The 15,454-nt window shown below is 39.5% G+C and overlaps 1 protein-coding gene across 6 annotated transcripts in view; it reads right to left on the minus strand.

Annotated features, from left to right (window-relative positions):
- R3HDM1 (R3H domain containing 1) overlaps positions 1-15,454 on the minus strand; it is a 126,999-nt gene that overhangs the window by 76,167 nt on the left and 35,378 nt on the right. For 2 of the 6 annotated variants that reach the window (XM_079781902.1, XM_079781898.1), the window contains 7 exons: positions 13,297-13,405; positions 13,110-13,205; positions 6,869-6,906; positions 6,734-6,784; positions 6,407-6,633; positions 4,086-4,340; positions 1,275-1,426 (listed from right to left, as the gene is read on the minus strand). In XM_079781902.1, the coding sequence (XP_079638028.1) occupies positions 1,275-1,426; positions 4,086-4,340; positions 6,407-6,633; positions 6,734-6,784; positions 6,869-6,906; positions 13,110-13,205; positions 13,297-13,405 (928 nt within the window). Of the gene's footprint in view, positions 1-1,274; positions 1,427-4,085; positions 4,341-6,406; positions 6,634-6,733; positions 6,785-6,868; positions 6,907-13,109; positions 13,206-13,296; positions 13,406-14,662; positions 14,798-15,454 lie in introns of all 6 variants that reach the window. The other 4 variants (XM_079781899.1, XM_079781897.1, XM_079781900.1 and 1 more) reach the window with 4 other exon arrangements.

Genomic DNA, 15,454 nt, shown 5'->3' on the forward strand with positions numbered 1-15,454 from the left:
CAGTGTGCAAAAGATAGTTACTGAGTATCATCTGTTCATCCATTCTCTATTTTTATAACTGATGATGAATTATGAAGAATGCCAGGAAAAAGAGCCATGGAATTTGATGTATATCCTAAGATTTCAAATTATAGTCCATTAAGGAATTTATTTCTAAAGTAAATGGTCTACTACACCTTCCCTTACAATAGTCTCATAACTAAATCCAAGTTATATTTTTTAAACAACCTTTTTTAATTGTCTTATGTTTTACATATGTCTTCAAAGTTATTTTTAAGAGGTATATAACCATAGATAAATCCTTAGAATTTTTTGAAGCTACCAGACTAACATTATTTTAACTGAATTAAATAAAATGAAAATCAGTCCTATAGAGCTCCTAGTGAAATACACAGTGCTACAAAAACCACCACATGATAACAAAATGAAAGAAAAACACTTTAGGATCAAGTTGAATTAAGCTAAGGCAGAGAAGAATAGGGAGGGAGTTTTAAGTAGTTTAATATGCAACTGGGTATATATAATCAAACAGGGTTGGGAAGTGAATATGGGAGTCTTTGGAAATAGTTTCAGGCAATCTCCTCTACATATATGAATTCATATTTATAGTCTTAGGAATGCATCAAAATCCTTGACGTCCATTTACTTTAAATAAACTGCCTTGCCCAGTATTGGGAGTGTTAATTGCCAGAAGAACAATTATTTTCAGCCCTTCAAAATATTTGATAACTTTATCAAAATGGCTTGTACATTCTTCATCCCTTCAATACAAATGATATAATTTGTGAGCAAAACTAACGAAAATTCTCTAGTTCAAGTTTATCACCATACTTCTTTCACAAGAAATTACTCTGCATTTTCTCATTAGTGAAATTTTTAGTGTAGAACTTGAGCAACTCAACTCAGTTTCTTCAAACTACTGATCTGTTGAATTTTAAAACACACTTTCATCACTGGGATAATGAACAATCCTAGTTTTATTTTTATACCTCTTATCCTTTTCTTCCTGTTGTGAAATAGGGATAAAATACTCACCAGGGGCTCATAAGATACAAAATTCCCTTCCCCCCAATATATATTCTGTATTTATTAGCTGAAAAGCCCTTTGAGTTAACCTCTCTCTTCCTACAAGTAGTGAGTGGGGCATCACTGGTGGAGAATATTACAGTTCTAAGAGATACTTACATGGGCTATCTCAATTATAATTAGTGAATTTAGTCCCAAATATGCAAAGGCGGGTGAACTTAGCATTATGTAATCGTGGATATGTGCACCTGTGAGAAAATGTGATTAGCTGGTTGTTGTTGAGGTGGTGGGGGTGGCAGAGGTGGCTGTGCAGGTCCAGGCACTTGGGTTCTAATGGGCTGTTGAGTCATAGGAGGATTATATACAACTGGACTCCCATCTGGGTTTATGAAGGGCTGACCTAAAAAATTTAAAGAGAAGAAAAAAAAATTCATTTACAACAGAGTTTGAAAATAGGTCATTCTAGTAACAATTTACAGTACATGTCTACAATCCTTAGTCACAATTTCAAAGCCTCAAGTTTTTAAAAACCAAAAGATTTTTCCTAGCTTAGGAGGCAAAGTCTGACCTGATATGAAGCTATTAATAGTCTTTATTTTTCTCATTTATAGTAAATATTCCAAAGTTTCTGCAGTGTTTTACTGTAAGGCTACTACTCCAAAATTTACTCAAGTTTATTTTATAATACACATTATTTTCTGAAAGCCTCTGGCTTCTGAATACATCTTGCTCTAGAGTTTAGTTACAAGATTGTGGTGCTTTAGTGCTGCAATACATTTCAGTTTCAAGAACAAAATGCTTGACTTTGGGATACTAGAACATTATTAATTAGCCTTGATTAAATGGTGGGAAGTAGCTAATTTACAGGCCACTTTGTGTATATTTAACTAATAAAATTAAAACTGAGTAAAAATTTAAATGGTTGACTGCTTCGAATTTTAAACATAGACTTGATGGCAGTATCCTTATTTTGTAGTTTCTAACTTGTTAAAAATGGTAAATAATTTTTAAATTCTAAATTATTTTCTAAAATAATCATTTTTAATTTCAGTGCGATTTATTGACAGGTAAGAGAGAAAACTAGGGAGAGCTTTAATATGGATTCTGAGGCTTGTTTTCAGTGTTTACTAATTATCAGAGGGATATTTTAAGTTACTGAGTAAATTTTACTCTTTCTCTACACACATTCTAAACAACTTTTTCTAATATTTTTATTGTGGGAAAATAACCAACAAATAGAGATAAAAAAGAAAATAAATCCCCCATAATCTTATCGTTACCTATTTGGATACCTTCTTCCAGAGTTTTTTCAATACACATATAGATTCAAAGATTAGTATTTTTCCTCACTATACAGTAGATTATTTTTTTTTTAAAAGACTATGTGAAATAAATTGACACTGACTATGATACCCATTTAGTATGGGAGTAATACAGAAGAAAATAAGTGAAGTCTGAATAATAGCTTCTTACATTGCCTTCAAAACATAATTTTTTCCATGATAAATCCCTATTTTTTAAAAACCTATGACATATAATAATATTTGGGAGAGAAGAATCCACTGCGCCACTGCTAAAGTGGGAAAAGTCCTCCAAAGTCAAATTATTTTTATCAGTTAGTTTCCTGACAATTTATGTGCTGGTTATAAATAACTAAAAACAAGTCATGCTGGATATTTGCTGATTGTTCATTTTGAAAATATGCAAAGAAATCACTTTTGAACTCATTTAAAATGAAGAATACAATTTAATTTCAGATTGACTAGTTCCTTACTCTATTATTTTCTACTCAATAGAATCAATCATGTTACCAAAAATATATTAACTGATGTGTTCTGAATGAAAAAGAATAGGGAATAGTGAAATATTAAATCATCTTACATCCTGCACCAGGAAATAGGAAATTTAATAATATAATAAACCTGAAGGCTAAGAAGATAACTGTTATTAAGCAAAACTTGAATTTCTAAAGAGTCAGTTATTTATGTTAATTCAATTCTTATATAGGAACGGATGTTTGAATACTTTTAGCTTAAAAAGAAAAAAAGAAACACAAATGAAATCTGAAAACAATGAATTCAAAGCCATGGATTTCTCTACAACAAACAAAAGGAACACTCAGCGACCCTGACACTCTCACCTGTATCTACCTTGCTCGACTACTACCATCTTGATGTGACCACATCAGCTAAGTCTGTCAATTTTTAAGAAAGGTTATCAAATGCTGTAGGTTTTCATTATTTTACCAAATAACTGGGCTATGTTGTTTTGAAGAAAGACCAAGACTTCTTGTGATCTTTTAAAAGATCACATTTTTTCTACATAAGCCATTTTTGACAATGGACATAATGAAATGTATTATAACTGTACCTCTCAGAGGTTGTTTCCTTATCTGTAAATGAGAATTTAACCTACCAACAGGGTTGTCATAAGAATTATAAATAATGTATTTAAAGCACTTAATACAGTATATGACACACAGTAAATGCTCAGTATATGCAAATCATTTTCTAATTGCAAAGAATGTGTGTTGTCAATATTAATTCATAGTGACTACCTATTTTCTTTTACTAATAAGATCTCCTTTATCTTTTCCTCAGCAGAAAACAATGAGCATATTCCGAAGGACAATTACTTACATGTTCTTTCTACCTCATTCTAACTTTCTTCTTCATGAAATGCATACTATTTTCCCAGAATAAAGCTTTAATCCAATAAAACTCCTTCTATCAAAAGTTAATCAAATAAAGCTCTTTCAAAGGTGGTTGTCTCATTTCTAGGAAATGAGTTGTTTTTAGTTACAGTTAGGCCATTATTTGGCATAAAAGATGATGTCATAACAAGAAAAATACTTTCTGATATAAATATGTCCTTTAACAGATTTCTAGCATAAGTGTGTTTATTAAAGGAAAAATTTTATTCTAGGAAAAGTGCTAATTACGTATGAGAAATAAATAGCTAACAACACATTTACAGACATTAGATTTAACATGTATTCTTTAATTTTCAGATAACTCCTGATATCTCAATTGAAATAAACACCTTTTTGGGATACCAACCTGTTTGTGGGTTGATGAGAATACTGCCAGGTGGTATGCCTGCCGCTTCCAAGGGAAGCAAAAAGAAGCTAGTGCTAGGAGGTGCGACTTGCCCATTTAGGCCACCATCAAAGGAAAGAGAACTATGAGTGCTGACAGTTGGATAGACGACAGGTGCGCCATGAGAAGACTGGCTGAGAGCTGTACCTGGGAGAGGCTGCTGGATGTGAGAAAGAGAGCCCGTAGATGACCCTACACTACCAGAAGACTCAGAACCTAGGGAGGAGTAATGAAAAATATGGATTTTTTAAACCTCATACAAAAAAGCAGGTTTTAAATATGTAACAATAAAATTCACATTGCATAACATGTAGTTACCACATAAAGGCATTGGTAATTTTTGATTTACTGTACAATTTTGCTTTCCCTCCCCGCAGTAAACAAGTTTAATATGGCAAACTGATCACTCAAGTTGTTAAAGACATGGCTAAAGCATGCAACTAGCATGTTTATAATAACACCAGCTACAGAGAGTCACAAAAAGCACATTACCCAAGACAACAAAGTTTTATACATTTTACCTTTCAAATTAACATCTAGGAATATACAGATTATAATTTTCCCACAGGGAAAAGAACTTAGCACAGCCAAATGCCCAAAGCCTCTTATATCAGAAACCCCTTATCTATAAGAACACAGAAAGATTAGGAATAGTGTATGAATTAAAAATAAAAGATAAATTCTCTAGCTAGAGAAACACTTGTCAAGTTTCATTAAGACTTTCATTTTCAGCTCATAATTACAGCATTTTCCTATAATGTAAAGTCATCTCTCAATTTTTTATCATATCAAGGGGCAAAGATAGCATGAAAAATATCCAATTACTTATATTAGCATTAGCTAAAATTTATTTCTCACTGTACTTATTAAAATAATTTGATAATTTATTTTTAACTGCTTTTATGCCTGCAGTTGGTTTCATTTTTTATTACACTAAGATAAGATAGAAAATGTCACTGACTTTCAGTATAATAGCTAAAGGTGAATAAATAAAAAAAGAAAAAAAAGATTTTGATAATGTATACCGTTAATCAAGTTTTAAAAAACAGTTTACTCTGGGATGGAGAATTAATCTTTAATAAATAAAATAAACAAATGTGAGTCCACAATACAGACTTTCTTTGAAGGACAACTTCTATTTTAAGTTGTGCCAAAATGACTATTGACCCGAACTATATAAAATATATTTTTTCCTATTGAGTTAAATAATATTTCTTTTTATCTCTAAAAATAACACAGGTAATAAATAAATAGTACATGTTCTTAAAATGTTTTAGTTTGCCAGTGTCTGAATGATGTTCTCACTATACACGAGTAGTTTTTTCTGTTATGAAGACTTTGTGGGCATTTTTCAAATAAATGCATATTTGGTACATATGCATATTTCTTATATTCATAAAACTTAACTATTTTTAGCAATATTCTATCAAATATACCAAGACATTTTTACTAGTGATAGCTACAATGGAAGTTAAAAATGTGACAAGTGCAATCTGCAAGCCTTAATATTTAAAGCATTGACTAGAGTCAGGGATTAAAAAAATACTGTCACTTTCCAATACACACCTCTCCCTTCAATTGCTACCTGTACAAAACCAATTGTTTAGGTTAACCCAAATAGGCTAAAGAGAGGAAGCAACTTCTACTGATGTTCATGCTTATTTTGGGATAAAAATAAGGATCTACAAGGATCCTGAGAGCTTTCTTCATATTGAAGCCAGTTCGTGAAACTGAAAAGAGAAAATGTTATGAGCCTAAATGTTATGTGCTCTAAATGCAAAGAAGCTAAAAGAATGAGGATGTTATTAAAATCTCCACTCATTCATGACAATTACGTCGTATTATTTTTCTTTAGTTTTAAGTTTCTCAAAAACTTCTCAGTAATTTTATTCATTTTTGAGTGTCAAATGAAGAACTTTATCATAAAAAATCCAATCAATAATTGATAGTATTAGCTGAAAATGCAATCACTGTTAGATAATATTATGTGAGAAACCATCCCCTTCCAACTATAAGCAATGAAGAATTTCCAACCACCTCTGGGTACTCAAACAAGAGATGACATTTCATTGAACCAACATGATTAAGTTTATGTCACAATAGAGAATGAATCTTAATGTCAATAAACATTATCTTTTAAGTTCTTTGAAAGTGCTCAATGCACTGCTGACAGGAATTTTATATTTTAGGATAGTTATATAAGACGTATGAAACATAAAGAACTCAGACAACATTAGGGAAATGAATGTTTTGACTGCACAGTTCTAGACAGATATTTATACCTGCTTTTGAAAGCCTACTTATGCTTTTGCTGCTTCCAGAACTATCACCCCTTGTCAGGACAGAAATTCCACTGAAGCTGCTGGCTTTGGTTACAGCGGGTTTAAAGTTGCGGAGAGAGCTATCTGAATCTGTGCTGCTCCAGGGCCGTGGCTCAGAGTACTTCAGCTCATTCTCAGTGCTGCTTTGATGGCTATTTGTTGATCTCCCTGAAGCATCTTTATTAACTCTGTAATTTAGAAATAAAACTTTGTAAAGCGAATAGAGACAAAAACGAAAAGAAAAAATGTTTTATTTTTCAATACTGTATGAAAGCATGCTTACAATACCTAAATATCTGGCGTCTCTGCTGGGTACTACTGGCATCCTCATCTTGGATTCTGTTGGCATTTTAATAAGACATTTTTATTTCTATTACCATCAGTCAGATTGTTACCAAAACAAATGTTAAAAAATTTCCTCACCTTTTGTCAATAATATAATTCTCTTGGGAACACAGGGACTAGAATAAAGAATAGATATATAAAGTTGAGCTTTTGCCAAATACAATGCCATCTCTAAACCAATGATGACAACAAAAGTCATGTGTAATAATATTTTAAAAGTATCCCCAACCTCCCCCCCCACCGCCAAATCCACATGGTGATAAACATACACAAATAGATGATACTGGATTTTATTTTGGCTTGGTAACACAATGCTTGAAGCCATTCATTTTTATAGTATAAATTAATTTGAAATTAAAATATTCTCTTCCAAATAAATGAACCCATTATCATTATTATTATTATTATACTAGTGGCCCAGTGCACGAAATTCATGCACATTAAAAGGGAATTAATTAGAGAAAATATTTTAATATTGCTATTTGCCCTTTCTCTATAATAGAAGTGTCAGAGATGAAAGAAAATTAGTAAAATGTATATGAAAATCTTCCTCCTGTCAGAGTCTGGGGCTGGCCGAGGGACCCAGAGTCAAGTCCCTGCCCACCTGCGCGTGCCTCGAAATTGCGTGAGACCCAGACCCGGCCGGCCCCACCCCCATTGGGTGAGACCCAGACCTGGCTGGCCCCACCTCCATAAAGCCCCGCCCGGGGGGGAGGGGGGTGGCACAGCCTCAGGTGACCTGTCAAGCCTTGCTGGGGCCAGGGTGCAGCCTCAGGTCCTCTGGCGCACCCTCAGGCCCCCGGCCCAGTGCTGGGGCGGGGGGTGTGGCCTGAGGTCCCCTGTCAAGCCCAGCTGGGCAGGGGGCGCGGCCTGAGGTACCCCAGCCTGGCACTGGGGCAGGGGGCATAGCCTGAGGTCCCCCGTCAAGCCTGGCGCCACGCAGCCTCAGGTCCCTGCTGATCGCTCGTTACGGGAACCCTGCCTCCGCTGTGGGCGCAGCCATCTTGTGATGGTGTGAGGGTTAATTTGCATATTACCGCTTTATTATATAGGATTATTATATAGGAGGATATTCAAGGTATACACCAGTCTGTAGATTCCACCTCATTCACTAACCAAATACTTTGATCATCTGTACTTTACCTGTCAGGTGAAGCTAACTCTCTCATTCCTCAACTATGACTGTTGCTGCAGCAGTGAATGAGCAGTTATGCCTCAACACAGCTTTTCTCATGCTATGAATCTAGCTCAGGCAACCATCATTTTTGTTTGTATTATAACAACAGTCTTCTAACTAGTTTTTCAGCCACCAGACCAGAAGTCATTAAACTATGGTCAGACCTGTTTTGCAAATAAAATTTTATTGAAACACAACCATGCTCATTCCTTATGTATTGTCTATAGCTGCTTTCACATTAAAAAGGCTGATTTGAATTGATGCAATAAAGACTATATGGCTTAAAAAGTCTAAAATATTTATGATCTGGCCCTTTATAAGAAAACTAGAGGCCCGGTGCATGAAATTCATGCACGGGGTATGTGTCCCTCTGCCCAGCCTGCACCCTCCCCAATCTGGGACCCCCCCCTACCTGGATCAGGCCTAAACGGGCAGTTGGACATCCCTCTCACAATCCAGGACTGCTGGCTGCCAACTGCTCGCCTGCCTGCCTTCCTGATTGCCCCTAACTGCTTCTGCCTGCCAGCCTGATCACCCCTAACCACTCCCCTGCCAGCCTGATTGATGCCTAACTGCTCCCCTGATAGCCTGTTTGCCCTAACTGCCCTCCCCTGCAGGCCTGGTCACCCCTAACTGCCCTCCCCTGCAAGCCTGGTCCCCCCAAACCGCTCTCCCCTGCAGGCCTGGATCCCACCCAACTGCCCTCCCCTGCTGGCCTGGTTGCCCGGAACTTCCCTCCTCTGCCGGCCTGGTCACCCCTAACTGCCCTCCCCTGCAGGCTTGATCGCCCCAACTGCCCTACCTTGCAGGCCTGGTCCCTGCCAACTGCCCTCTCCTGCTGGCCTGATCGCCCACAACTGCCCTCCCTTGCAGGCCTGGTTCCTCCCAACTGCCCTCCCCTGCTGGCCATCTTGTGGCGGTCATCTTGTGTCCACACGGGGGCAGTCAGATTTGACCACATGGGGGCAGGCATCTTGTGTTGGAGTGACCATCAATTTGCATATTATTCTTTTATATTAGATAGGATCAGATAGGATAGAGGCCTGGTGCATGGGTGGGGGCCGGCTGGTTTGCCCTGAAGGGTGTCTCGGATCAGGGTGGGGGTTCCCTTGGGGCATGGGGTGGCTTGGGTGAGGGGCCTGTGGTTGTTTGCAGGCTGGCCACGCCCCCCGGCGACCCAAGCGGAGGCCCTGGTATCTGGGATTTATATATCTTCTATAATTGAAACTTCGTAGCCTTGAGCGGAGCCAAGCCTCCTGCTCGCTCTGGGGCTGCAGCCATTTTTGTTGGGATTTATTTATCTTCTATAATTTAAACTTTGTAGCCTTAAGCAGAGGCCAAGGCAGGCCAGGGCAGGCGGAAAGCTTGGCTTCCTCCATTGCCAGGGAAACCCAAGCCTCCTGCTCTCTCCGTGGCCGCAGCCATCTTGGTTGGGTTAATTTGCATACTCGCTCCTGAATGGCTGGTGGGCATGGCTTGTGGGTGTAGCGGAGGTACGGTCAATATGCATATTACTCTTTTATTAGATAGGAAGTTTGCTGACCTATGCTCTAGGTAAAAACCCACCTACCTGAACTAGCTTTTAGGATCATCTGCCCTCTGCTTATTTGTCCAAAATAAACTTTCCTCATTTCCTGTGTCACCTAGCTAAAATCCAAGTATTCTGAATATTTCAATTCCTCATTGTCAAACTGTTCTTCATCACTGGGCCTCTGCAAATACTGACCCTCTACTTGGAACATTTTAATCCTTCAGGTCTTCTCTTGGAAGCTAACTCTCATTCCTCAGCTATGGTATGTGGTGCTTCTCTGCTGAGTCCTTATTTTACCTTTATGCCTCTACACAAATCACACACCACATTGCCATTGTCCGGCTACTCATCAAGGGTAAAGACCATATATCGCTTATGAACTAGACAAATATATCTCATTTAGGCTCTGAGTTCAGAAGATCTTGGTTGAAATCCCAATTCTGTCATTTTATAGCTATATGATCTTTGGCTATTTTACTTAAGTCTCCTGGAGCCTCAATTTCTTTACCTATAAAACAAAAGTAATGATACTATCTACCATATAAAAGCTGTTTTGGGGAAAAATTATTGTAGTAACTATCCATGGGTATGTTCTACTATGCCCAGCATAGCACCTACTAGGGGTGCTCAATAAAATTTGTTGAATAAATATTGTAAATTCTTTTTTTTTTTTTTAATATTGTAAATTCTTAACGGTTAGTCTAGATGTTAATGTTATGTACTGTTTGTTTTTTGAATATAGAGGAAATTTCCATCTCTGGCAGTGTTAACACAAACTATACATATTCATTATATCCTTGAATAGTAACTAGTACCACACAAAACAGATGCTTAACAGATATTGGTAAAACCAAACCGATTTTCTTCTCGAGTATCTGCATAAATTAACTAGCCACTTAAAAGATATCTTTCATATAATCACTTAAAAAGTGGAAAATAAATATTAATTTAAAAAATCAATTAGCTTTATTAAAAGAACAAGTTATTCTAAAAATCTCAAACCTGGAAGAAAAAAATATTATAAAAACTACTAGGGGCCCAGTGCACAAATTCTTGCACCTTGAAAGGAACTGTGGGCCGTGAGGCTGCAGTGGGGAAAGGGCGGGTCTCGGCACCATCCTCTGCGCCCCAGCCTGGCCCCCCCTGCTGCGGTCCCTGTTCCCATCTGCCGGCAGCCCTGCTCCCACTGCCCCTCCCAGGTGCTGATAGCGCCGGTGCCGCTCGTACCCGCTGACAGTGCGGAACAATTGGGGCCGGCGCCAGCAGCAGGTGCGAGTGGGGCCGTCGCCGTCAGTGGATGCGAGCAGGAGCCTCTGCCCCAATCGCCCTGCAGGAGCAGGGGGGAGATGGGGGAAACCCTCAGGGGCGATCGGGGCCGGTAGCCACTGCTCGCACCCACTGACGGCACCAAGTGACTGGGCCCGTCATCAGGTGCCGGCAGCAGGTGCGAGCGGTAGCTCTAGCGCTGGCTGCGGGAGTGAGCAGGACCGACAGTGGCAGTGGGTGCGAGTGGCGGCTCTGGCACTGGCAGTGGGTGCAAATGGGGCTGTCGCCCACAGTGGTTTGAGAGGCAGCTGCTGGCCCCGATTGCCCCTGAAGAGCACGGGGAGGTGGAGAAGGCCTGAGGGGCAATCGGGGCCAGCAGCCACCACTCGCACCTGCTGACACTGCTGAGCGATTGTGGCCAGTGCCGGGTGTCAGCTGTGGGTGTGAATGGCAGCTCTGGTACTGGCAGCGGGTGCAAGCAGGGCCGGCCCCAGTGGGAGCAAAGAATTTTCAGTAACCACCAGAGGCTTGCCTAGATGACAGCGACCGGTGTGCCGCCTTGGTCTGGCGCCCCCACTCACCTTCTCCACCATCCCGCCACGGCCCATGCCCACCATGTTCCATGCTCTGCCGCCTGCTGCAGATGCCCTCTATGTTCCGTGCATGCCCTCTGGGGGTCAACGCACGTCACAGCGACTGGTTGTTCAGTTATTCCACCAGTTGGTCTATTTGCATATATGTATATATATACACACACACACACACACACACATACATACATACATACATATACTAGAGGCCCAGTCCAAGAAATTCGTGCATGGGGGGGCCCTCAGCCGGGCCTGCAACGCCTGCAACCTCTCCAATTCGGAACCCCTCAGGGGATGTCCGACTGCTGGTTTATTGGGCCTAAACTGGCAGTTGGACATCCCTCTCGCAATTTGGGATCACTGGCTCCTAACCGCTCACCTGCCTGCCTGCCTGATGCCCCTAACTGCTCTCCTGCCTGCCTGATCGCCCCTAACCGCCTCTGCCTGCTGGCGTGATCGCCCCCTAACCACTCCCCTGCTGGCCTGATCATCCTCTAACCACTCCCCTGCCGGTCTGATCGGCCCCTAACTGCTCCCCTACCATCCTGATCACACCCTAATTGCCCTTCCCTGCCGTACTGATTGTCCTCTAATTGCCCCTACCCCCCTGCCGGCCTGATCACCCCCTAACTGCTCTCCCCTGCCAGCCTGATCACCCCTAACTGCTCTCCCCTGCTGATCTGATTGCCAACCGCCTCTGCCTCGACCACCCCCACCATGGCTTTGTCCAGAAGACATCCAGTCTAATTAGCATATTACCCTTTTATTAGTATAGACAAATCCGTGCACCGGTGGGGTCCCTCAGCCTGGTATGCGCTCTCTTGCAACCCGGGACCCCTAGGGAAATGTCGGACTGCAGGTTTTGGCCTGATGCCCACAGGCCTGTGGGGATCGGGCTGAAACTGGCAGTCTGACATCCTCCAAGGGATGTAGTAGTGTGCAAAGTGGCAGGAGGCTGTGGAGGAGTCTGAGCCCAGACTGGGCGTCGCGCAGCTCCCGCTCATCCTGGTCCCGCTACGCATGCGGATGCCGCCACTCAGTAGCACTGCCACGGAGATGGGAGATGCTTGCGCTGCCGCAGCTGCACTACCAGCCGTGAACCTGGCCAGCTGAGCAGCGCTCCCGCTGTGGGAGCGCACTGACCACCAGGGGACAGCTCCTGCGTTGAGTACCTGCCCCCTGGTGGTCAGTGCGCATCATAGCAACCAGTCAACTGGTCATTCGGTTGACAGGTCATAATGATCGCTTAGGCTTTTATATATATATAGATATACGTAGTTCAGAATATTAGTCCCGTAGTTGATCTGCTATTAACTTTTGAAAAACTTATGTAACTGCTGCAATATAGTATTTTATATACTATTAAGTTATTAAAGTGAATAAAATAGAATATTTCTAAAAGGTAACTTGGTATGTAACAAATGTAGTTAAAAATGTGATCAGCAGATTAACCTTTTGCACTCGGATGTTGAGTGTGACTCGACACGGTTAGCATCGGTAGCAGCTTTTTATACTCTTTGAATGTATCAATAATTTGAAATATAAAAAAATCCAAATAAATAAGTTTGTATGAAAAGAAACTCCAGTTTTTTATTCTACTGCCGCGCTTTGTAAAATCTGGGGTATTTAAAAATTAAATCCCGAGTAGAATAAAGGAATCTAGAAAAAAGCAAGCGAGTGCAAAGGGTTAAGTGAGCCCCTATAATACAATTAGTATATATTCTAACATGAAGAGCTAAATAGAACAATACATACATCTTGGGAAAATATACGGTCTCTAGCTCTCTGGTACTCTTCTTCTCTTTCTTCTATAGATTTGCTTCTTCTGTCATCTTTCAAACGTATTCTTATCTAAAGAAAAGAGAACAAATAATTCTTGGGAAAATAATCTGCTGGTATAAGTCCTGCACATATAAAAAATGCTCTAATTGTGCTAAATTACCTGGTTATCATCTTTGTCAAAGCTAGAGTTATCTCTCTTGAGGATATATCGTTTCTGAAAGTCTTCACCTTTATCATCCTTAATATGTTCATTAAATTTCTGATCAGGTCTAAAAAAACAAAAACAAGGATACAAAAAAGATAATATACAATATTTACAGAAAGGGTGAATATAACATTTAATGAAAAGCAAAAGAAATAATAAAAGTTACCACTGACTGGTGCTACTAATAGATAATTATGTTATTTCATTAACTCCTCATAATAATCTTTCAAGAAAATATTAACTATCCCATGTTATTTGTGAAAGGCCATATGAAATACATTGAAGGCTCTGGAATAAGACTGCTTGGGTTCAAATATTTAGCTTTACCAATTTAGTTGCTTTGGGACTTACACAAGTTACTTAACTTTTATATTCCTTAGTTTCCTCATTTGTAAATGGGAATTATAGTCTACCTACTTCACAGAGTTATTCTGAACATGAATAAACAACACTTAAAACAGTAAAAACCCACTAGAAGTTTGTTATTATAAATATTACTCAGAAATCAGGTTCAAATGACTTAAGTAACCATCCAAGTTCAAAAGGCAAGACCATGACTGAGCCATAGTTGGAGCCTGCTATGTAAGACCCCAAGACTGTATGTCCTCTTTGCATTGCCTCCTCTAAATGTAAGAAAAAGTTCTAGGACAAAATAAAAGTATACAGTATCATGTTACACCCCTATAGTACTGCGTTTGGTGTTATATAATTGAAAGTAATAAAGTATTTGTGGTTGCCTGACCAGTGTGGCTCAGTGGTTGAGCGTTGACCTATGAACCAGGAGGTCCCAGTCAGGGCACATGCCGAGGTTGATGGCTCAATCCTCAGTAGGGGGCATGCAGGAGGCAGCTGATCCATGATTTTCTCTCATCGTTGATGTTTCTCTCTCTCTCCCTCTGAAATCAATAAAACAAATTTTTAAAAATATACTAAATAAGTGAAACAGAGAGCAGATCTCCACGTAAAATTATATACAGAACTAAAGAGAAAAATACAGGGTAAAAATAGTTTCATGACCAAACTGATGAGAAAAAGACTGCTTTTTTTTTAGGAGTTTGAATGATTATCTATGTAGTTCTGACAATGGCAGTATGTTGTTATTTCTGTCACATGATTGCCCTGTTTACTTATATAAATTATTTTTGTAGCTAATTAAAGTCACATTTTCTCATTCAAGGAGTTTATACTTGGGTAAGAGAGTGTCATTCCAAAGTGAACTATTAAGATTTAACCAACGGCCTGGCAACTTTTCTAAGAGCAGCTGGATCCCCACACCAAATAGCATTAGCAGGCATTTCAGCTAACCTTAAGACTGTCTTACCTCTTTTTTTTTTTATAGATGCCTGAATTTATTGCCCTGCAATCGCCAACTTCCCGCTCCATTGAGACACCCCAGTGGACACCGGTTGTTGACATCCACAACACCACTGGTTCAAGGCTGGAGCGGGTAATCTGCCTATGAGGAAAAGGTAAGTTTGTTTTTATTCAATGTGGAGTAGATCTCTAAGGTTTTCTGATTTATAACCTTCATATTGCAGAAGATACAAGAATACAGTGTAACTTCAGTGATTCAAATGTCTAGTTATAATTATGCTACTGATCTATTCTTTTTTTAGTTCATCACAAACATCTGTTTAGCTAAACTTCTGAAAACCTTGATGAAGAAAACCCTAAAGCTTTCTGACATCATTCATAGCATTCAAATAACTGAAGTTACACTGTATTGAAAACCTTAGAGAGTCACCAGTCGAAATGTTAGTTGAAATGCCTGCTAATGTGCATGTGATTGGGTATCCAGCAGTTCTGAGTAATGTTGAAAGGTACTGGTTAGATTAATTAGAGTTCTATTCACCTGCAGTCCAACTCAAGCTATAGTTACTATCTTACATTAGCCATGATGTAACTAATTGGGAAAAGACTAATTGATGGGGATATTTAAAAAAGACTAAGGGATGGGCAGAGGAAAATTAAATCAGATTCACACTTGCAGGTAAAATTGAATCCCCAAGAAAGGACTGTTTTAAAGACCTTTATCTTCATTAATTTAATCTTAGTTGTAGGAACAATCATTTAAAAATACTAAGTTCCATCAATATATGTATTATGTTGACAA

Source organism: Cnephaeus nilssonii, assembly GCF_951640355.1.
Source record: "Cnephaeus nilssonii genome assembly, chromosome: 10".
In the NCBI taxonomy this organism is placed as follows: domain Eukaryota; kingdom Metazoa; phylum Chordata; class Mammalia; order Chiroptera; family Vespertilionidae; genus Cnephaeus; species Cnephaeus nilssonii.